This window comes from Herpailurus yagouaroundi, unplaced genomic scaffold (assembly GCF_014898765.1).
Source record: "Herpailurus yagouaroundi ecotype Mexico unplaced genomic scaffold, PumYag 164, whole genome shotgun sequence".
Taxonomy (NCBI): domain Eukaryota; kingdom Metazoa; phylum Chordata; class Mammalia; order Carnivora; family Felidae; genus Herpailurus; species Herpailurus yagouaroundi.
The window spans coordinates 34,910,426-34,935,731 of NW_024412405.1; the positions used below are offsets into that span (position 1 = coordinate 34,910,426).

The 25,306-nt window shown below is 38.6% G+C and overlaps 1 protein-coding gene across 10 annotated transcripts in view; it reads left to right on the forward strand.

Moving 5' to 3' along the window:
• KLF12 (KLF transcription factor 12) overlaps positions 1–25,306 on the forward strand; it is a 436,833-nt gene that overhangs the window by 302,179 nt on the left and 109,348 nt on the right. For all 10 annotated transcript variants that reach the window (XM_040487361.1, XM_040487366.1, XM_040487363.1 and 7 more), the window contains one exon: positions 18,663–18,798. In XM_040487361.1, coding sequence (XP_040343295.1) covers positions 18,663–18,798 — 136 coding nt within the window. The remainder of the gene's footprint in view (positions 1–18,662; positions 18,799–25,306) is intronic.

Genomic DNA, 25,306 nt, shown 5'->3' on the forward strand with positions numbered 1-25,306 from the left:
CATGTCCCACCTACCGTTTCCATGGCTTTCCATGATGACAAATCTACCTTTGTCCATACACTTTCCTTTCCCTGGAAGGCCCTTTCTTTCTCTGGCAAAAGACCTGGCATGCAGAAAGAAAGAAAGAGAGAAAGAAAGGGTGGGGAGAGAATGGAGGGAGGGAGGGAGGGAGGGAAGGAAGGAAGGAAGGAAGGAAGGAAGGAAGGAAGGATGGAAGGAAGGAAGGAAGGAAGCCAGCCTTTTTTTCTGGAAAGGTACATACTAAATTATAAGGCAAGTATATATATGTGTAATATATATAATTATATGTATATATTATACACATATATACATTATATATGTACATATATACATATATACATTATACATATATATATGAAGTTTTATTTATATGTGTGTGTATATGTGTATATATATAGGCTCAATATATTTGCCTCAATATATAACATAACGTATAACTATATTATAATGATATCTGTATCATTGTGTTACTGCCTTATCCAGTGTCTGGCGTCCAATAAACAGTTAAGTGTTTGCAGACTGAATGAAAACCATTCCCAAAGCTGTTGCTATTTTATGTCATTGGGCCATCTGCAATTCCCTGGCATTCTTGAGCATATTGCTGTTTCCAAATTTGTTTTATTTCATGGTACTTAATGTTAAAGAATGATATTTGGTGTACATTATAGATGCTTGCTGTGATTTTGATTTTAATAGTTTCTAGAATCGAGCCCCCGTGGGTGAGAAGTATTCGTATGACTTCAAAATGTTCTTAATGAAAAGATATTGCCGTGTGAAAATTATAGTCAGTTCTTATTTATCCTTTTACCCTCAGGTAAAATATTTTACCTGTGAAACTAGGATAAATAGTGTCTTTGATTGGAGCCAGGCAATTAATAGAGTCTGCTATCGGTTTCTTATATAACAGTAACACCAATTTCATTTCCTGGTCAGGAAGAAACAATTATACCTCCTACCCCACTGCAGTTAACCATGTCAGCATCGTAGTACCATAAAATCTCAATAAAATCTGAAAACTGTGGAGTATGGATAATCCCACTATAAATTGTAATAAAAATTACCCCTCCAGACTCTATATTCTCTCCATTAAGTTCATAGACACTGTCTCTTTGTACATAAAGTTTTATGAAATAAATCGACCAGTTCCCCTGTCCTTATCAGATAGCATGCTGTTTTGATTTAAAAGCTGATAATGGTACAATCAGATTTTGGTGTTCGCAGTGCATTTTAAAAACATAAATTTCATCTAACGAACCTTAAGTAGAAGGAAAATGCTACTTTTATTTGCACTACGCAGTGAATATCTCTTGGTGAGAAAGACTAAATGACATATTTACCGTGGTGGGCCTATTTGTTGCAGCCATAAAACAAAGATTTGGTTTCCTGCCACAGATCTCTAATCTTAAAGGTATATTAAGCAAACCCGAGCACAAACCTGAAACAGCTTTGTCTGAATTGTTTCAAATCTGTGTTGAGAAGGAATTGTCAATTTTTTGATTGCATTTTTGTCCCTCCGTGCTAAATCCAAGGGCTGCCTAATCATTTCTGGTGTGGCCTTTGTCAGGAGTGGATGTTTTAAATCAGTCCTCTATAAACACAGAGCCCTTTAAGACAGAGGAACCATTCGAGAGACCCAGGTTGTAAATCCCCAGAGAACATGAATTAGACTCTAGACAAAGTCATCTGTTATAATGAAGGTAGAGTAGGTCGTATTTGAGGTCGAAAGTTAAAGAAGCATAAGGTTTTGCTACTCAGAGTAGGTGGAAGTGTTCCAGACCAGGAAAAGTGAACGATGAGGGCAGAGAATGGAGGGGACATAAAGAATAAAGAATCGTGTGGTGTTACTGACTGTAGGCTGTAATGCACTCATACACACGTACGTCGCCTAGAATATAAAGCACGTACCACTTGCATGATACATGCTACGAATTACTTACAGAAGAGGATCTGAGATCCTTTCTCTGAAAAGTAAAACCTTTTAGCTCTTAGTTTAGATAGACTTCTTACATCCTTTGTGAATGTGATTTTCCAGCTGGGCATAGAGAGAAAGTAGCGAATAAACTGCAAAGGAAAAATAGCTGAGAGGAACTTCTCAATTTTTATTTTTATGACTCGGATCCCCTGAAATGTTGTCTCGGTAGATGTTTTCATGTTTTCCCAGTGGCCACAAGAATGCTGTAGCTTTTCAGTTTCTGTAGTTCCCCTTAATAAAGGAAAATAGACCGACTGGTTTTGCATTACCAATCTACCAATGCTCCATACCCTCTGAGATTCTCATATGCCAGCCCCCTGCCCAAATTAGGAAACTCCCTTTAGTAGGTGAGCTGAGAGCAAAAAGTGGCACCTAACAAAGGTGTGAAAATTATTATTAAAATAAGAACTTGAAAAATCCCAGCAAGGTCTTTTGGGATTAGAGTAAATAGGCTCACACAGCTCTTTAGTCCTTGGAGATAATACTTTATTACAGCACAATAATTGCTTTTGAAATAATGACCATTAGTAATGAAAGAAAGGTTAAATTATGGTCAGTCTGTTTGAACTAGGCAACAAAGAAAGTAGGTAATAAATCTTATACAGATATTTATTAAAAATCATTTAAATAATTAACCTTTATTGAATGCCTATATGTTCTTTGTGCTTTACATATATCATCTTTAAGTCTTACAATAACCGATGTATGGGTATTAGGGCCTGTCTTTTACAGATAAGAAAACTGAGACTCATGTCCCTTCCTCTGCTCCTTATAAGGAGCACAGCTTCTTAGTGATAGAGCCTTCAATAAAATCAAAATATCTTAATGCCCTCAAGCTACTGGCCATAGTTGGACTTGATGCGTAAAGAGGTATGCCTGGGTTATGTAGAAAATTCATCAGTATAAATCCAATTCTATCTTTTTTCAGGTTAGATATGTTGTATTTTAAGGAATGTTAACTTTTGTCAAGGCTTAAAATTTGTTATGTATTAAATCTATAGCTCTATATCTGCCTATCTGTAAGTTGCATGAAGTAATTCCATGTTGCTAAATATTGGCATTACCGTATTCTGTATTTTCATTTGTCCAGCATCTCGCAACATTGAAAACAGCCTCGAGCTGTAGGTTAACATTTCTAGGTGTGGGGGAATTTTGTCAAAGTGTGGTTCACTGAGTTTCAGAGATCGACATCTCTGTCACTTTTAGACATATCTGGTCCCTGCCTGGAGCTCTCTTGAGCAGAGAATTGGTTCGACAGACATATACAACACAGACATGCCTGTTCTGTCTTGCCTCATTTGGGGTCATGGTTATTTTCTGAAAAACACAAATGGAAGCCACAGAATAAAAATGCAGCCAGCATTTATTATTACTGTTATAATTATATTTATTTTTCTTAGATTAATGAGTTCAATAAAATTCCAAGCGCTAGCCAATAGCTAATAATCATTATAGCATTACAGTTTTAGAATTATCCTAGCTTATACAGCAGATGTTCCAGAATGCCTTTTTTAAAATTGGAAAATAAATTCCATAAAATGTGTGTTTGGTTACAGAGAATAGCTTCATAGTAAGAGCTGACGTTTTCCCATTTTCGTTTCTCTTCAGAGTCTCAAATAGTATCTTTTCTATGTTTTTTGTAGATCTCATTTTATTAGGTGTATCAAAGAGTAAAGTACCTTATATGCTGTCCAGAATTGATTGGTATCGTGATATGGGATAGCAGGTATTTTCCAACACATTCTCAAAGTGACGGTTATAATGGAACAGAATCCATTTATCATCCAACAAATGAGCACTAACTGGTGAGGCACTGCTTGCTTAATGGCGTTGTTGTACCCATTGGTATAATCTACAGTAATCAAGGTGGTATAACCTCCAATTACATGTTTTATCGTCTCGTTATCCACCTTGCAAGTAAAATAACTACTAACAGGCCCATTTCTCTCCTTCCTTGGCCACTTGTGATCATTTTTTATAGTAATCATCATCATAAGCCCCTCATACTAAAAAATAACCCCCTTTCAACTGTAACTTAAATCAGCTTTAACTGTGTAATTTTCTATATCTGATATAAATGGAAGATTACAGCTTTTTCAGTTTACAAGCCTAAATAAGCCACTGAATGGTTTATAGCTATTTTTCAGGATTGTGCTCTGTATTTCTAACTACGATAAACATTGGGAGTAGAATTATCCTTCCTAACAGCAGAGTAAGCCATCACAGACTCCTGTTCTACTTGATAAGATTATACCATTGCTTTTCTCACAGAAGATGTAAGGAGCATCAGCCATATTGTTACCATTTAGCCGGTGGGTGATTTGTGTAGAGGTCTTGAATATTTGTAGGCTACAAGATGCAGTGGCCATCTCCTATCCGGGCATGCTAGAGTAGGCTCAAAGAACACCTTGGTGTACTATACCTTATTTACGCATGTATATATAAATGCACACACGTGAACATGCACAGACATGTGTATTTGTGTATACATGTTCACACGTTAAAACTGATACCACCTAGAAACTATTGTACTTTATAAACTAAATGAAATTGGTTGGCTTATCATAAACTTATTTATTGCCTATGGTATGCCATTTATATGGAGGAAAAGTCTTCATATTTATTATTTAAATTATTTATTATTTAAATGGGAAGATTATAGCACCGATTTGTTTTCTTTCTTGCTTTCTTTTTTATCAAAACAAAACCAAACCAAACCCTGAACTGCCAGTAGTGTTACTGAACGGTAATAAAAACATTTGAGCTGCTTTTATTAAAAAACAAAAACTTAATCCCCATTTTTTTAACCTTTTGCCTTATACAGGAATTGTTCCATGTTTTCCTTTTTGTTTACTTAGCCATTTGATTCAGTGCACATATATGATTCAGCTACGTTTACGATGCACAGATGATGCCCACAAGAAGCTTATAGCTGAGTGAATGGAGGAGGCAAAGCAGCTATAATGGGAAGTTCTGTCACACAGATAAGTGTAGACACACAGAGGCAGGTCACAAAGGAAGGGACAGAAAGCTCAGTGGTTGGGAGGGGTGGTGATCATTTCAGAAGGATTTTTCTTAGAGGACAGTGTGTACTTGCATTATCCACATAGGTAAAAGGAAGAAGGAAAGGCATTAAAAAAAAAAAAAAAGATACAGAATCCTGGAAATATGAAAGAAGGAGTTATTGTGTGCCAAGCTGGGGCATCTATATGAACAGGATGCTACAGGGGCGAGCGCTTGTAAGTCGGTGGGTTAGCATATGGGGGCAGGTGAGAATTTGCAAAGGCCCACCCAGAGGCAGTGCCAATGCAAATCCAGTGGACAGAACTTGTTGCCCAAATGGATGTTGAGGACAAGGGAGAAGATAAATGTAGAGAATTCCCAAGTTCTCGTTTTGGCAACTGCCACATGTTGAGAAAGGTTAGTGGGAAAATGTATGAATTGAAAGATGGTACTGAGAATTTTACCCAGGAAACAACATAAAGTGGAAAAATCAACAAAAACAACAAGAGAAAAAGATGCGAGATATGAATTGACGTGTTCCAAAGTTGATCTAAAAGGATGTGTATAAAATAGGAGTAGGTAGAACCTGTTACTCAGAAAGCAATATTCAGAGAAATATGGGGATTTGGAAAATTAGGGAAGCCATGAATCTTAGAATATAGTTGAATCAGTAAAGATAAATCCGCATCTAGACACACAGCCCTGAAATTGGCAGGCATGAGTCCCAAAGAAAATCTCAAAAGTTTATCAACAAAGGAATTAAAGAAAAACAAAGATTGTCAACAGCAACAACTGTCAGAGAGCAAGTCAGTAGTTTCTTCAGAGGACTGAGTGAGGGATCCTGGAATTCTCTTCTCAGCGAGATTCATTTGCCAGCAAAATAAAATTTATTTCAGGCATATGTTGGCTAAGAGTTTACCACGCACACAAATTTGCTGAAAGAATTTAAGGGTATGCTTTTGAAGAAAGAAAACCCAGAAGAAGAGGTGAGCCTAGAACTGGTTTTAAAAGTATAAGTCAATATCTACAAAAAAGAGAAGAAACAAATTTCAGTTAGCTCTTGGAAATGGAACATGAATCAAAATTCCAAATTGTAATGAAGAAGAACATGGGGGAAGGTAGGAGTGTTCACTGGGTAGTGCTAGCATGCTAAGTCCTGCTTGTGTTTGGGAGGAGAAGAGATGCACAGACTGACTTGAGACTTTAGAAAAATTTTAAATGAAAGAAGGTAAACAAATCTCAAAAGCAATTTTAAGTGAACATAAATTGTAGAATATGATCTCCCTATATACAGTTTTTCAAAGAGCAAAACTGTATTCATTTATTGATATATATGCAGTTAAAAGATAAAAACTTAAATACACCAGGATACTATGGAAGAAAGAAGCGAATTAGTAAACAACAAAGAACCAACTTTTTCTGTAATATTTTACTTTTTTTAATGACCTGAAATACTGAAAATGGTAGGATTTTTTTTTTAATCCGTTGGGAGAATAAATAGGTGTGGAGTTGCATATTTGTGGGGAAATTTCTTAAATAAAAATGATGTGAAAGCTATAAATAATTCATAAGCAAGTTTATGAGAAAGAAAATAATGGATCGTATGGTAAATGGTTCTTAATGTTTTATCTTTCACACCAAATGTTGTTGGCTGTGAGAGACAATGGAAAGAGGAACTTTTCAGGATTTGGGGTAGTTGAAAGAGAAAAAAGAATATAAATGCTGAAGAGTTGATTTGGCCCCTGACATCTTTTTTTTTTTTTTTTTTTTTTTAATTTTTTTTTTTCAACGTTTATTTATTTTGGGGACAGAGAGAGACAGAGCATGAACGGGGAAGGGGCAGAGAGAGAGGGAGACACAGAATGGGAAGCAGGCTCCAGGCTCTGAGCCATCAGCCCAGAGCCCGACGCGGGGCTCGAACTCACGGACCGCGAGATCGTGACCTGGCTGAAGTCGGACGCTTAACCGACTGCGCCACCCAGGCGCCCCCCCTGACATCTTTTTTAATTGATCGTATAAATGTGGTAGACACCAAGGAAGATCTCCGTCATTAGCATGCGAACTTGCATGGATTATAACGAACCATCCTGGCCTCTCAGATCTCTGCTTGGCCTCAGGGACAGCTCATGCTTAATGCTGAGGAGGTGACTTGGCAGCTTTGATTAAGGAAATCAGGGTAAATGATGTTTGGAATGCATATTATTAGAACATTATAAATTTTAGAAGTAATCCAAACATAAGTGTCACTGGCTTTTACCAATTAAAAAAAATCTACATTTCTTTATTACCATGTTCAAAGAAAACACACTATCACACTTTGTGTTTAACACCTAAATATACCATCCTCAAGCATAACCCAGTCTACCAGACATTTGCCTTGGAAAACCCAAGACCTCACCTTCTGTGATAGCCTGTGTCTTCTTCAGAAACTCTCTTTTCACAGAACCTAGATGGACTTTCATAGAGAAGTTAGTTGTAAACCCAGCTTAAAGTTAAGAAAGCAAAAAAGACTAATGTGTACTTTCCATGTCCTCTCTCAATATAGCGTATAATAGTGTTCTCAAAATATTTGTCACCTGGCCCATCTCTAGGCAGAATTACAGCTTTGACCTTGTTCTTCCAGAGTCATTTCTGGAGTCCACATCACCTGCCTGTATGGGCTTCTTGCCTACCCCATGTCTGAGGGTTGCATCTCTGGACTCAGAAAGAGGTCTGAGCAAATGAGCCCCAATGTAATGGATGTACCTGAGGCCAGAGGAAGTATGATCCATTTCTTGGTGTAGGGATCTCACCCAAATCCTCCGAGACTTGCTAATTTATTATCTCAAGGGGAGGGGAATGGTTAGTAAAGCGTCAAAATAACGTCTCTAAAATCAAACAAAACAAAACAAAAAAGCTTGTTAGGGATCGGTGGAAACTAACAGACTTATCCTTTCTTACAAAAGCATACCAAACATAGACATGACACGGAAAGCACCTTCAATCCAGTTTTACAAGGCAAATTCCTCTCTTTGGAGTTGGCATAAAATGAGGACATGAACAAGCACACGCTTCAACCTAGATGGAAACAGAGGAAAATACGTAGCAATACTTCCTTTTTGGCGCAAAGATATATACAGGTCATTTTCGAATACAAATTCACCCCAGGTTAGGACAATGCAAAGCCATAAATTAGAAAGAGAAGAGTCAGCACCTACGTTTGCCCTCATATAGCAAATTTACCTTCCATGATTTTAACACAGTAGACATCACAGTAGCATTCACAGATAAAACGTCTAAGATTTCTATATTTCTCAAGTGTCCCCCAAAAGTCTGGTATGCAGTATAGATATTTTGCTAAATTACAAGTTTGAGTCATGGGAACATGGGAGTCTGTTCATGAGTGAGCCTCCCAGCTACGGGACTCGTCTTAGTGGTGCTTTGTGCCCTCTGCTTGTGCCCCACAAAGCAACTCTTGTGAGTTGTTTGTGGGGAAGAGTATATGCATGGGCATGTGTAAATTACCAATCAAATGAGAAAGAAAACGCTCATATGTATTTTTTAATGATTGATGTGAGGATGAGCACAAGAAGTCTAAAACTAGATGGAAATGTGTTACAGGGTGCGAGGACAAGTGTGACCATTCCTGAAGCCAAGGAGAGAGAATGTCTTTTTTTGTTCTTGAGGGAAAGAAAGCGTGTGTGTGCGGGAGTGAGAGCATAGGTGAAGGGCAGAGAGAGAGGGGGAGGGCAGAGAGAGAGGGGGAGAGAGAATCTTAAGCAGGCTCCATGCCGAGCTTGGATCTCATGACCATCGCTCTCACGACCATGAGATCATGACCTGAGCCAAAACCAAGAGTTGGAGGTTTAACTGACTGAGCCACCCAGGTGCCCCAGGAAAGAGAAAGTCTTAAGAAGAGGCCAGAAGTGACAGTGAAAAGGGATAACGGGCAGCCTTGGAAGCCATAGAAAGGTTCCATGGCATGTGTAAATAATTCACAAATTTGAGGATTTTTGATGGTTTTAGAACACATCTTGAAGAATTTTAAGGGTCTCCCACATGTCTAAGAGGACAGGTGAAATCACTATTATAGATTATGACTTATTTGTAATCTAGCTGGCTTAAATATATCCTAAAATGAGGCATGGAGAGCAAAGTATTTGAAAGGTAGGATGGCAACAGCAACACTGATTCTCAATGTGCCATAGTAGTTGTGCATGCCAACTTTGTTGGTGTTCTGCAGGCCACAGCACCTAAGACAAGGACCATGACTCAGTGGTACTTAAAATTATTATAGCAGATCTCAGTCTGTTTCATGAAAGATTTAATTGTATCCAGTCTATGAACCAATAGAGCAAAAAGACCAAGTGAAATAAGAAGAGTGAATTAAAAGGCCATGGTATAATGCCTAAAATCTCTCCGCATTCCACATGAACATGAGTTTGGTGATTTCATTATCTATCATATGCGCTCACCACAAAATCACTTTTTGAGTAAGCGTTTAAAATCATCCCTGCTTAAAGTGGATTCACTTGAATAAATTGATGGAAGCTGGTTAGCTTGGGTTTTGAGCAGTAATGAATTGACAAAATGGAAAGAAACAGGAAATGGTGGTGCCGTGATTATCTCAGAGGGCTCCTAGAGTTCAAGGCTCTTAGCCGACTCTGGAGAGTTGTATAAGGTTACCAAGCATAGTGTAAAAGCCCACTTATTAATGGAAAATTTTATGAACTCTTTAATCACAAAAGCCTTTTGTGCTCTAAGACATATTTCCAGTGAACACAAGACAGTTGTAAATCTGTGTTCATTTTCTTTTTACAAATACGAAAAGTAGTTTTAGTCATGATTCTTTAGAAAAATGAAACCTAGTCGCTGTTGTAATAATCTCAACAAACATTAATTTTTAAGCTGTATTTTAAATGATTAAATTCCTTCATTGAAGTTTCCAAGCAGTAGCTCATATTATAGAAATGATAGGTATGTTTAACTATTTAAAATATTTTCCTGAAAGAAAAGAAAAGCCTGTTAAATGTAATTTAGGTAAAAAGTGACGGAAAGTTATGAACATTTCCATTTCTGTGTCATTCATTGGCCTAGTCAAGCCCAAAATATAATTATCTGAGACTTTACCGAGTAATAGAAATTTAATGATTGTGACTTTCCCCCCAACAATGTTAATATTAGAATAGAAGCCAGAATGTGATTTTTAAAATAAAATATGAACTAGACACTTTCATCGTTACATTGCAAAATCTTTGCCAACTGAGAACCACTGTGACCATTTCAAATAGGGACCTGCATTTATTACCATCATCATCATCAGTCAATGTTATATTTCACTGTGTACAAGAGAGTATAATTGATATGGCTCTCCTCTCAAAGCGTAGACAGAATAATAAGGGATGTAAAATAACTATACTATGCTTAGGTATAATTCAAAATGGAAAGTGCAAGGGTTCCATAAAAATGTGGAAGTACAAAGTATGCGTGTTTTTTTTGAAAAGGAGAGATTATGTACCGTTAGAAAATGAAATGAAGTCTCATGAAGAAGACATTGTTCTATAGGAAGGGTAGATTTTTGTTGCCTGAATGTGGATGGAAGGGAATAGCCAGATACAGCTGATTAAGGAAGGAGCCTTGAGGATAAGATTCAACAGAGTTCCAAATGAAAAATCAATTGTGGAATAATTGGGGAGGGCTCTTGAACTGTATTTGTTAGATCGTGGGAAAATTCAAGGTTTTTAAATAGGGAATCTTTTGAGGAAAGCCCTGCATCCATTCAGTTACTGGAAAAATGCTCTATGAGACTTATGTATATAGCGGTACCTTGAGAAAGTTCATTGGGAAGGAGTACGAAAGGGAAGGAAGCAGTTCCAGAAAAATTTAGGGGTAAAAGCAGTAGCAATTAGTTGCCTTAAAGGAGTACAAATGAATGAGAGTTTTGAACCTGGGTGACCAAGGGAATGATGGGTAAAATCAAGACTCTAAAGAAGAATAGCACTTAGTCTGAAATGACTGGAATAATCAGGTGGAAGTAGGATGCCAAAAATAGAAGACTGGAATTTAGGGGAAGGATCAGAGGTGGGAACGCGAATTTGGTATTCATTTCCTCGGAGATAGTCACTGAGATTGTAGGAAGTATGGAATTGTGGGGAATTAATAAGAAGCTCACCCATAAAGAGAGGCAGAAGAGGGTAGGTAGTGGAAACTCCAGAGGAAAATGAACATTTGGATGTATGCAGAAAGAGGAGATGAAGAGGAAGGTAAAAGAAAGAGGGGGAGGTGTGGAGGGAAAGAGGGATGTGGGGAGGGGGGGAGGGAGGAACTGACTGACTCAAGAAAATCAGTGTACAATAGAGTCAATAAATACTTTCTCTGAAAAGCCAGATGGTATTTTATGGTGTACCATGTGAGTGTCTGTGACGGTTACTCAACTCGGCCATTGAGTCACTAAAGCAGGCAGAGATCAAATAAATGAGCATGATTTAATAAAACTTTATTTACAAACACAGTGACAAGACCTACAGGACTTAAATGTGCCCATCATGAAACCAAGGGAGGAAAGAATTTTAAGAGGCTGAGAGTGAAAATGAAGAGCAATAATCGACAGTCTTGAAAGCTGTAGGGAGGTCCAGTGGCATCATAACTGAGAAGTGGTACTTGCAACTAGAGAATTATAACAACATTATGAGGTTATTTTTTTAATATAATGGGAGCAGAAGCCATTACTCTGTCAAGTGCACAGATAGGAATTGAGAAAAAAAAATGAATAAATTGCATACTGTATCTACACAGTGCCAACATTCTAGAATTTACATAATTGATTACGTTTTCAAATCTTCATTTGGGGTGATGTAGACAATCACAGTTGCCACTGTGTAGAGGCATACCAGTTCGTTAGCAATAGCAAAAGCAAAGGAAACAAGAAAGTGATTTTAATCAAAACTTCGGTAAGTAACGTGGGACCCTGGAGAGCTGGTTCTGGTCTTGGAGTTCACCGTACTTGAAGTTAAGCTTTATATACTAATGAATTCTTCTCTCATCGTATATCTTGACCTGCTAGAAAGATCAGGCATCTATTTGAACAGTGGGTATTCTGAAAGCAAATGAGGTCAGGATAGCAGTCAGACAAACATTAGGAAAAGCATACCTCGTAGGCCTTCAGGTAATGAAGTCCTGAGTTTTCGTTGAGTGTTCTATGTGCAGCCAGCATGAAGTGGCCAAAGAGAAAAAAAGCTGGCGAGGTTTTCAGAGAATGTTAATGTCACTGGATGACTCTTGCGCCTGTACCCCTAGTTGGATGTCCCCCTGTGCTCCAGGTGCAATAGCCAGGGTGATTCTTACCAAATGGCTTCCCTTCCCAGTCAGAGCAAAACCCAGAATCTTGACATGGGCTGTGCATTTCTTCATCTGTCTGTCCTCACCCCTTTTTCAGCTTGAGCAATGGAATAAACCTCCTTGTGGGTCCTTTGGCACATAACACACTTTCCCACCTTCGAGTTCTTGCACCTGTTGCTTGCTCTGCCTGGAACGCGCTGCCTTCCCTCTCCAGTCTCTATCTGCTAGCCTCCCCTCAACTCCTGCAGGTCCTTGCTCAGCTGCCATTCTCTCCATGAGGCCTTCCAGGCCACCCTCTCTAAAACTGTCCACCTACCTCTCAGCAGCCTCTAGCCCCCTCACCCCCTCTTGCCTACTTTATTTTTCCTCCATGGCACTTATCATTATCTGACTGAGTATATGTTTTTCTTGTTTATTTTTTATTGTCTGTCTCCCCCCAGGGTGAAAGCATGAATTTTTATCTGCCTTGTTCGCTGCTCTCTCCACAGCACCCAAAAGACTGCTTGATTTCTCATAGGTGTCCAATAAATATCCGTTGGCTGAATATATAAATGAATGTTTGGATCAAGAGAAGTAGTGGTTTTATATATTATCCAATATGTACTCTGCCTCTGTGACGGCACTTTCAGTTTAGGTACATTTCAAAAGAAAACTGCTTACTTCAAACAGCCCAGGAGATGGGAAGGGATTTAGCAGTAGTGTCATATAAGGGGTGGTTGGAGAAGCGCTACATTGACGGCCAGGGTAAAACAGAGTGATGCTGGGGCGCCTGGGTGGCTCAGTCAGTTGAGTGTTCACCCAGCTCTTGGTTTCTGCTCAGGTCACGATCTTGTGGTTCGTGAGTTTGAGCCCCGCATAGAGCTTTACGCTGATGGCCCCAAGCCTCCTTGGGATTCTCTGTCTCCCTCTCTCTCTGCCCCTCCCCTGCTTGCTTTTTCTCAAAAATAAATAAAAACATAAAAATTTTTTAAAAAACAGCAGAATGGTAACGTGCTACCAAATTCCAGGCAGGGTAACAAGTGCTTTGCATGCATCATCTCATTTACTGGCACATCAGCACTGGCAAGGAGGAAACCGAGTTTAAGAGGGTGGGAAATCTATCGCCCAACATCAGAAGGCTGCCAGTGATGGGGCCAGAAGTCTCACCCATGTTCTCTGAAGCCAGAGCTCTGTTTTTATCTAAAGAAACACTGCAGCTGTCCTTCTTAGAGCAATTCCTGCATAGAATGTGATGCAAGAGGACTCTTTTAGCCTATAATGCTCTGAGTGTTCCCTCTGCACATTCCCCCCCGACCACCATGTGTTCGTTTTCCTCCCCTCAATACTCCCCATTCTCCCACTCCCTTCTTTTGAGCAGAAAGCAGCAGCGCTTGTGGAAGCCAGTGTTTCTCTAACTGGGACATGCTTCAGCCTTGGTAGGATGAACAGCGAGGGCTTCTGCAGGCACCAGGCAGCCTAGCAGTGGCTGAGAGAGGGGGAAGGAAAGTCTGGCAGCGCCACAGCCTCTGCTCACCAGCTGCCTCCTGCCCTTCCCTCTGCGGGTGTCCCCTGTCCTTCAGCCTGGGCAGGCCAAGCCGAAAGGGATTGAATAAATCCTTCTGTGAGTCACTTTTAGGACATGTTAGTCTTAAAGTTTCAGTGTATGTTCATAGATTGTTGTATTGTTTGCATTTAATATGGTGCCATATGGAAGAACTTCCTTTCCTTGAAGAATAGCTGAATGGGCCAATTTATTTCTGCGTAAGATAGAGCATTCAATCTTTTGTCCACACCTAAGCTCAGTTGGGGGAGGTGAGAATGGACATTGGTGTCTCTGTGTCTATGTCAGTTTACTGTTACTGGGAGGGGAAATAAAGTTCAAGTGCCCCATGTGAGTTGAAGAGAGGCAAACGTATGAAACTAGCTTTGGCTAGCCCCTTACTTGGGACGATCTACCCATATGACCCTCCTATCACTAGGAGTTTGAGAAAAGGGATAGAAAAGTTTTGTTCACCCGAATAGTAATACCAACTGATGGACCCTTCCAGTAGAACCCTGCCTGAGGCAGGTCAAGGATCAAAGATACCACTAAAGCCAAAGTAACTGTAAATACATTTTGAATATTTTGGATTGAGAAGTAAATAATACAGAATATGTGACTTTTATTTTCCATACTTCTATTAATAGCCGACTTAAATTTATGCTGCTTAAGTCTGGGTTGCCTCCTGGGAGGAGATTAGAGAGGAGTGTGATGGGCTCACTGTAATCGTAGTTACACATCATTCCACATCATTGTCCGGAAACCTCTGGAATAATCTGGGAGAGTGCATTGATTTTGTATTGCCATATAACAGAGCACCCCCAAATCTGGTAAATTGATACAGCCACTATTTTATTTGCCTACCATCCTGTGAGTCAAAAATTGGGGATGGGTTTAGCCAGGCGGTTCTCATGCTAGTTTTACCGGGGTCACTCATGGCTACAATCATCTGGTGGCTGGAAAGTCACCAGTCATTCTAAAATGAGTCACTTACCTCAGGTGGTGTTGGCTTCCAGCTGAACAGCGTGTATTTTAGGCTTTCTTGGGTTCCTTCACATGGTGGCTAGGTTCTAAAAACAGTAACAGATCCAGGGGAAACCCAATATGCAAGTGCTTTACAAGCTTTTGCTTTGTGTCGTGTTTGCTAATATTCCTTTGGCCACATCAAGTCATATAGCCAAGTCTGGAGTCATTATGGGAAGCAGCCACACAAGGGCATGGATATATGGAGACATGATTTATTGGGAGGATCTTTACAGGAATAGTTTATTGTACATGCATATTAGAAAATTAGAGTGAATATGTTCAACTACAGGTGTTAGGGTTCTGAGGTTCCCTTCTTAGGGATTTGTCACATGGTATGAAACTCACACCCTATTCCACAGCACCTCCAACTCAGCAATGACGCCACCATCAACAATGAGCTGGGATACCCAAAGCTATATGATCCCTTTATCACTGAAAAGGAACAAAATCTCAAATGTAAATCATTTTCAGATGTTTATAGTTGATTTGCTGCTCTCTTACTTAGAGGAGTAGATGGGTTTTTAGTTCTGGTGCCCAGGTAACTTTTCCGTTTTCTCTGAATGGGTGCCTCAGAGAATCTGTGCTTCTGAAATGAGCTGAGGAACTGGAAGACTAATAGAGGTGAACTAGGGTAGATGTTCCTATCCCACGTTTAATAAAAATAGAGTAGAATTATGCAAGTATGTAGATAAGCTAATCATCTGACCTAATCAGCAATGCAGATTTTAAAAAGCCTTTCTAATTACTTCCTCAGCTTGGCTGAAGGTATGGGTAAAAAAGAGTTTCCCAGCATGATGGTAGCAGATGTATTTCATAATATTTATTGAAAATATTGGAAAGAAATCCTCAATTATGATGTTCCTGAAAAGTACATCAAAAGAGATACCATGTTTAACATATTTTAAACTTTCATTAAGTTATAAACATAACATAATTGAGATGATCAACTCTCACACCAGTTGTCTGGAATCATTATTACAGTCAGGCTGTCAGAGCCAGAGAGCTTATTGGTGAACTGCCCGTGTCTTCCCTGAGTTGTATTACTTCTCCACGGAGGCTCTAGTTCTCTTGGGCAAAATGGGACCACCAGGATATTCTCTGTTCTTTAGCTGTTTGTTAATTTGGTATCTTGGCACAGGCAAGATGATGTTTCAACAACTTTAAATGTTAAGTTGCTGACATTTACAGGCATATGTAACACCACACAATATGTGATTTGGAAGCCTGGATAGATCTGATACTCATTTTCTTGGCTCAATGTGAGTAGTCATGAATGACTGTCAAATGAATCATTCTACTCTAGGGCTGCCCAAAATGACGCTGTCTATGAATTCCTGTTAAATGCCTATATCATTCCTGTGTGCTGTGCTGCTTGAGTGATAGCTGTTCATCTTTACCTCCTTACCTTCCATTCTGTGAGCTGCTCAATGGCTTTCCAGTGCATTCTGTTTAATATAGGTTGGCCTGAGTCAGTTTCTGCTGCCTTCAGTCAAAATAAATCTTAAATGATTCGGTGCTTTCAGTGCCTTCGGAGTGACTGAATGCTTAGGTGGCTCTCTGTTGTCAGATGCTTGTGGAACTGGTTACTTTCCTCCCTGAAGAGTTTCCCCAACATCCTTCATTTAGGGAATCTTCTTTAGAGATCAGATGGAAAATAAACAGTGTTTTTGTCCCACTGTGTATCATACAAAGAAAACAGTAACTCTTGATGAGTGTCACTGCATGACTCCTGGCATTTGAGAAACTGAATACTGCATTTGGAGAAGTTGTGAGTGCTGAGTCACATGACCGTGACTTGATTAATTTGAGGACAGGACTAGAAAATATGAATAATCCAACATATAGTGTACTTCATTGGATAGTGGCTTTGAAATTACAATGTGGTTATACAACCAGAAGTCATAAGATGTGACACTTTTATACATCCAAAGTTTTTTTGTAAATGTTTGTTTATTTATTTTGACTTAGAGAGGAGGGGGGACTGGGAGGGACAGAAAGAGAGGGAGAGAGAATCCCAGGCAGTCTCCACACTGTCAGCACAGAGCCCAACACAGGGCTCGGGGCTCGATCCCAGCAACCGTGATGACCTGAGCCGAAACCAAGAGTCGGACGCGTAACGGACTGAGTCACCCAGGCACCCAAACTCTTAAATCTCTGGATCAGAGTTTCTCAATTTGCATGCTATTGGCGTTTTCAACTGGATAATTCTCTGTCATGGGGGACTGACCTGTGTATTGTAGCGTATCTAGCACTGTCCTTGACTTTTGCCCACTAGGTCCCCTTACCCTTAAGTCGTGACAAATCAGAATGTGACAAGCCAGACATTGCCAAATGTCTCTTAGGGGGAGTGGGGGGCAGTTTTGTCCTTGGTTGAGGACCACTGCTTTAGATTGTTTGAATTGATTATTTTCTCTTTTAACAAACATTTACCAAGCCCTTCCTTTGTTCAGAATATATTCTGGTGTGTTTATATTTACAGGCAGAATGTATGTCACATACACTAGGGTAATGGATTTAACAGATGTAAGTTCCTTCCTAGCCAAGTTTAGTTAGAATTATGTTGAAACTCTCTAGGTTTTTCTATTCATATTGTAAGTATTAAGTAGACTCACAAGAAATGGTCTTTTTGTGGGTAAAAAATGGTGAAATATCAACATTTCCCAGTGGCTCTACCTAACGTACAATTTACAATACAAAAAAAATGATTTAAGAAAAAAAGAAATTGTAAAAAGATGTCATTGTAACCATGATGTGAAGTTCATTTTGTTTTTCTTTGCGAGCAGTGGTGGTTTTAGAAATCTCTTGCAGGCAGGTTTGAAGAGCAGAAGTCTGGCTGCAGCTGGCTGGGGCTGAAGTCATGTATTTTAATAATGCAGTTGTGTAGCTAGTCCAATACTTTTAATTTAGAAGGTGTGCTTATTTTGTGCTTGAGGTGAGGGCTGATGGAAATCCTAGACAGTGGTGGATGCTAAGGTTGTTCATAGAGAGGAGGAAGTGGAAACGAAATCTAACTTTTAAAAATATGCATTCACATACTAAATGCTGATGGTAATCCTCTCATTTGAAAGGATCTGATGGTCCCGGTCAGCAGGGGTCACAGAACATAGGGCTATTTCTTGCTTTGCTGGCAAGTTCACGGTGGGAGGAGAATCCTATCTGGAAATGCCTTTCTGAAAAATGAAATCAGTGTGGAGACGAACACTTTCTGGCACATAAAACATACACTTAAAATGCTGCTACTTTGTCATTTTGGGGCACTCAGATCTCCACTTAGAGCAGTAATGAACTGTGAGACAGTATTCACTGAAGTATGAGAAATACCTACAACTTTTAGTCTTGTAAACCTTGCTCTTCTTCAGGCTTATTAAGAGAGCTATATAGGCAGGTAAAATCTGTGCTCCCCACCTTCCAGGGAACGTGCTAACGAGCAGTGAAATGGCCTGAACTCTGGCAGCAGAAGCAAGAAGGAAGAGCCAGGGGGTTGCACAGTAACTGATGAGCTACCTAATCAGCTTCTGACCACTCAGGAGTTAATAGTATTGTGGATTTTATAGTTTCTGTTCTGTAGTCATCCCCTGAAACTGTTGAGAGCTGATTGAGGTTTTGTAAATCAAATGAACAAGGGAAAAGTCAGTGAGCGCTCAGTCCATTAAACGCACCACTTTCACTAATTCCTGGGATTTCTAGAGAGTTCCATGTGCGCGATAGGCACAGACCAGACATGCCATGCTTGATGTTGGTCCAGGACAAGGTTATCTTTCTGCACGCTAATTTTAATTCATTATATATGCCTTTTTTTCCCAGCACAAATGGACCCCCGAGGCCTATCTCCCAGACAAAGTAAAAGTGACAGTGACGATGATGACCTGCCAAATGTGACCTTAGATAGCGTTAATGAGACTGGATCTACGGCCCTTTCCATAGCCAGAGCAGTACAAGAGTAAGTACCACATTCTCAGGATGAACTAAGAATCGCCACGGTATTCAGTGGGTAATGGAAGCAGCAGCATCTCTGGTCCCAGGGCTTGTCATTCTAGCTCTGAATGGGCACACGTGTCAGCACCCTTGCATCCGGCCTGACGTTCTTCGGGAGCAGATTAGGGGAAAGCATGGAGTATTTTACATAGCTGAAAATGTGTGCTTGTATTAGAAATGAGACTTCTGTGCATCTTTCCTAATATCTCTAACCTCTTCTCCTTAACTCTGGAAAAAAGTATATTGTTCTTTTTGAATGTCAGTTCTCATCATCATTGTTACAATTCACACACAACAGTCAAGAGAAATAAAATATGGCAAGTATTATGTATCTTGTTTTGATAGGAAAGTACAGAATAGCTTTTTTGAAATTTTAAATATGGAAGATGATGTTTCATCGCTGTGAAAATTCAGAATCATATGTAATTTTTAAAGAGATCTTGTCTCCATTTTTTAAAAAAAATGTATTTATTTATTTTGAGAGAGAGTGAGAGAGAGCACAGGCGTGCACACACTTGAGTTGGGGAGGAGCGGGGGTGGGGCGGGGTGGAGAGAAAATTCCAAGCAGGCTCCGTGCTGTCAGCACAGAGCCCGATGCGGGGGCTCGATCCCATGAACTGTGAGATCATGACCGGAGCCAAAATCAAGAGTTGGATGCTTAACCGACTGAGCCACCCAGGCACCCCTAAAGAGACCTTGTCTCTCTTCGTTTATCTAGACCATAAAGTTAGGTTTCATCCCTTGCTTATGGAAGATAGTTGCTTTTCCATCATTGGTAATTCTGTATCTAGAATTGAACCTATGACCAGTCTTTGTATGTTTTTTTCTATAGAATAATTTTAAAAACATAATCTTACATAAGAATGGGATTTAAATAGCCTCTGTTATTGCTGATACATGATTAACAGTTCACTCAAAATGATCTTAGTCGCTTCCCATATTTTAATTCCTTTTCCCAAATATTGACTAAGTACTGACCCTGCTCCATGCCTTAGTCTTTGTAATCTTTAACACACACACACACACACACACACACACACACACACACACACACAACTAGTATGGCATTTTAGAATTGAAAACGTGTATATATAAAATAATATGTTTCTGTGTTCTATAGGTAATACATATTATATGTTTATATTATATATGTTTGCATACACACAAATATATATGGTATATTAGGGGAAACAGGATATAGTGGATCTAAAATGAAATTTGGAGTCAAAGATCTGAATTCAAATTTATATTTAAGCTCTTAATAGTTGTGTGGCTTTTGGCAAGTTATTTAACCTCTCTAAGATGTTTCTTCATCTGTATAAAAAATCAGAGCACTTACCTTATAGGACCATTGTGAGGATGTGATATAAAAATATATATAAAGTTATATAAAAGTTATATAAAAACCGAGCCATAAAGTTTTGGCACATAGAAGGCTGTTCAGTTAATTAAGGAATTAGGAATGTAATTATTGATGGTAATAGTAATAGTGTGTAGTATACGACAACTAGGAAATTAAAATGTTGCAAATACTGTTATTCTAATTGTACAAATGAAGGCACTCAGGATCCTGAGAAGTTAAATGACCCCTACAGAGTCATCTGATAAATAGTAACAAGGCAAAGTTTTGGACTTCTGACTCCAAAAATGGATCTTTTTCTAAGAGTACTTGTAATGTTTGTTTCCAATGATATTCTTGCATTTCAACCCCTATAAAAAAAACTTTTTTTCACTCATGTGTTCAAATAACTGGTTGTAGTCACTTAGTTTCTCCAAAGCAAATGTTCATTTGAGCCAAGATTGGTATTGAATCAAAGGGGTTGATGAAAATCCTGTTTAAAATGGTGGCATGCTTAGTCACCACTAAATCAGTGATCAGGCCTGGTTTGTGTAATCTAAGTCTTAAGATCCATGTCTAAAATTGGACTAAATAATGACAAGATTCAATTCTAAGGTGAATAGTAGGTTTCATAGACATTTTAATCATATCGTTTTCCTGCGTCATTATGAGACATTGTATAGTTTGTGTGTACGTGTGTTTATAGATGTGGGTATGTTGCTTTTAATTCAAACTTTGAAGTTCGGAACTATGATTATGAAGATCTCAGTTGCGCTTACTTTATTAAGGACTTAACAAATAACGGTATTAACTTGTCAAGTATAACTGTTTCTTTTAATATTATGAGCTTATAACATATAGCATATTTTAATGTGAAAATTTAACAGCAGCTTCAAAACCTGGAGCTTCATTTTCAGCATAACCTCTCTGACTTGATTTGTGAAAACATTTTCAAGCCACAGTATCTTGTTTAACTGCATATGCCTGCCTTTATTACTATTACAAAAGTTGCATGTGTATCTAGGGAAATGCCAGATTCATTATTCATGTAAGTGTTTTCATTAAACGATTAGTAAAGAATACGGAGCCGTCACCTGGGAAGCCCTAGAATGCCAGGACCCATCAATAGTTAATTAACCATCGTTCAAGACGGAGTATGTGTGTGTAAACACCAGGAAGTACAAAGAAAGTGTTAGAGGAAGCACAAAGTGTGCTCTGTAGAGACCTCTTAAATACGGGTGTATTTCAAAACTTACAGTAATATACTGAGACCAATTTTATTCTGGGACAAATAAATATATAATCCTTGTTAGACACTTTTAAAAAATCTGTACTTAGGTTTACCTAAAGTTCACTTTCAATGTGTACAGTCATAAGCACGTCTTTCTGCTCCTCTCTTAGTTTCTCCTTGATTCTTCAATGCATGTTGCTGTCGTTTATTTTCTGTTTTCTCTCTTTCTGTTTTGCCTTTGGATCTTGATGCCTTCTCAGAAGCTATCAGTTATTAACTCAAAAGCTGTCAAACAAGCAAAGATTTCAGTGTACTATGATCAATAAAATAACATGTTAAATAATAAAAGTCTAAAACATCAGATTGGCATATGTGAGATGAGAGGATTCCAGAAGACACCAGTTGACCTATTTCCTGTGCTTGCAAAACTTTCTTGGGAGAGTCATATTGAGAAGCATGTCTACAGGTAGAGAGACAACAAAATGAAAGATTTATGTTTATTAGAGATCGCATATTATAAATTCTTGGGCAACCAGTACACATTTGACTTTCCAATCAAAGGCAAAAGGAGTCATGATTTAAGAGGATTCAAAGGCTGGCCTCTTAATTCATTGGCCACCAATGCAGTGGTGCCAATGAATTTCTTGTCAATCAAGAAAGAGAAGGCAAAGGATGAGAAAGGAAGATATTAGGGAAGATTGACACTAGAAATGGATGAAACTGCCTTGTCCTTGAGCAGTCCTTACAAGATGGTAACCCACAGGGTAAATACCTCCAACAGAGATGCTCCTCTTTCTCTCCCTTCCCATTCAGGTTCATAGTCTTGCCTCATGCCATAATCATCATAGTTTGAGTTTTCAATATGGTGCCTTACTTTATTGACGCTGTATATCTACAACAGCATAAACCTTAATATACTAATAAATGTTTTCCTAATGTCTGGTATTCTGCATTTTACTGGTTTGTAGAATGAACTTTTAAATCTTCATTTTAAGAAAGGTTTCCTTTGCTTTGAAATGCAGTTGTTAGCCAGAATTGCATCCTCCTCTCTAAATATTCAGGTATTCCTGTCTGTAGATAAAAAAAAAGCATTGCTTGGGATTAGAGCGGAAACTGAGGTTAGTTCAGTGTGTATAGTTTGAGAACTGCGCTTGAACTTATCATTTCTACCACCTTCATTGGTTCATTTGATTGCCATTCATCAGCTTAGGATCAGCAAATTCAGATACATTGGTAAAAGCCACAGAGAGGCCCACAGGCAGGCTCTGCCCTTTTCTCATTTTAATTGCGGAGATACTGTCCAAGTCAGAAACCATGTGTTCAGTAATTGTGACAAAACTGACTTCCAGCATTTCATAGAACATCTGTTTTGTTTTGGTCTGTTTTTTTCCTCGGATGGTAAAATAGGGTTGTTACCCTTAACAACTTGACAAACGTAATTATGAAATAAGTGTTTGGAAAAAGAGAAGTACAGGCGCATGATTAGAGCAAATTATTGTAATTAACTCTAACCGCAGGCAAAACAATGATATTTTTAAATAGGTACAGTTTGGCTGTGTTACCCAGACCCTCTAATTTCTGTACCCCCTTTTTTTCTTTTTCTCTAATTCCAAACATTCATACCCCTCATTTGTTACTGGGAGTAGGATAATCAACTTTGTTCAGACTAAAGTGTAAATGAATTAGAACATCTCCTGAGAGAAATTTCAGCATAACCAGGAACAGACCTTAAACTAGAAGAATAAGGATCTAGATACAGGCATCCCCTGCTTTCAAAAGTTCCCATTATGCCACTTTGCTTTTATGAAAAGGCCTATGTTAGCACCTGTTTTTGCTAACCGAAAGGAATCCAAAGAGGATTTTCATCTTTACAAAAAACCGGTGAAAAGCAAAAGTGGTGTTCAGTATTGTTGGGTTTTTTTTCCCCCCAGTACTCTTCAGCAGCGAGAGCAGCTCCACCAGGCTCCCTCCCTGGGAACCACACTCAGCATCTCAGCACCAAGCTTTCAGAGCTCTGAGCTGTGTCTGTGAACAGCTGTGCTTTATCTCCATTAATTGTGTGCCTTTGTTAGCAAGACATGCCCTAAGGCATCACAAAGGCCTAAGAGAGGTTATTTTGGGGGTCTGGGAATGCTCAAAAACTTTTCCATAAAATTTACTGGTCATTCTTCGCTCTACACCATTTTGTCTTACCAAAGGTTTCATAGGAGAATGTTCTACTTTCTGATAGTGACGGAAACCCGTATAGTAACTCAGTAACAGCGATTGAGAAAGGGTAGGGTGGGGGGTGAGGGAAGCAGATGACGATTTTAAGGAGACGTACCTGTTTCTCAGTGTCAGTCCTTTGAGAATTGGTGCATGCACGTGACTGTTGAACTCCTACCATATCTGAGTAGTCTACCCTCACTGATCTTCATTATGATTCTCAGAGGGAAGAAAAGCAACAAAATTAATAGCATTAGTAACTTTTTGCTTTGGCTAGCATCTCTGATGTTGGCACTTGATAAAAGGATATTCTTTTTAAATGGTTCATTGTCAAGTATATTTAAGCTAATTAAAACACTTCACTGTCTTCCTCCCCGTTTTTATTGCAGTTGACCCTTGAACAACATGAGTTGGAATTGTACTAGTTCACTTATACACAGGTTTTTTTGATATATACAGTAGAATCCTGTAAATGTATTTTATCTTCCTTATGATTTTCTTAATATTTTCTTTTCTCTAGCTTACTTCATTGTAAGGATTTAGTATGTAATACATATGCAAAATAGGTGTTAATTGACTGGTTCTGTTATTGACAAAACTTTCAGTCAGCAGTAGACTATTAGTAGTTAAGTTTGGGGAGAGTCAAAAGTTACACGTGGATTCTTTACCACAAAGGGTGTCAGCCTCCCTAACCCTTGTGTTGCTCATGTGAAGGTACCTTCTTAAAAATTGCTTGAATTTCTGGAAATGAAGAGCGTTACCTTTAGCACATTTTCACCTAAGTGTTCTTTGAAAGAACCGATATGGTAGCAAGTTAGATACCCTATTCTTATTTCAAACTTTGCTGCTAGTTCAAACATCATGGTTCTTCATTTAGAAAAGTGCATTTAATGATAAAAAAGGGTCAGAAATCTTGAGTGGTTTTTGTGTTTTTGTTTTCATTTTTCTCATCCTGAACCGTTTGAATACCTCCTCTTGTTTCTCTTAATCTCTTTCTGTATGATTTTGTTAATGTCTTTTAAATTATAGTAGAGAACAGTGCAAGAGATGAGGAAGAAAGTGAAAACAAAGGAATTTTAACTGACACCCTACTTTTTGGCAGAACTATGAAAATGCCATACGCTGCTCCTACCAGCGTAATTTGCTGGTCATTTGCAGAGCTCAAGTTCAAATCCAAATGTGTCTTTCTATAAACCCATATTCCTTTATGAAGGCAGCTTCTGTCTTTATGCTGTGGTTTTAATATCTGTAAAATATCTAAAATTAGCAGTTTTTTGAACCTCGAATCCCACGTATCCAACATTTATGAAATAATTTCAAATGTTTTATCTTTAAACTCATTGTTACTTTAAATATAATCTGATAGAGGGAAATAAGTCTATCAAGTGCCTTCTCAGAGTTTTTTTTTTTTTTTAAGCTATCCCATTTCTATAAATCACATACATTATATTGAAGTGTAAGAAAATAAAATACAAAGATATTAGTGTTTTTCATACAAACTTCACTGATACTATTTTATTGAAAGAAATTATTGTCGGGAGAAACATGGTTTTCAAGTGTGTTTTAATATAAACATACGGGCTGATATTCCCAAACCTCAAAAATGAACATTCCTTGTAGAATTGGCTTTTTGTCAATCTATAAAAGGGAAGTTTGTCCACGGCTTAAAATGGTACTGTGTCATCTTGTTTTGCACCC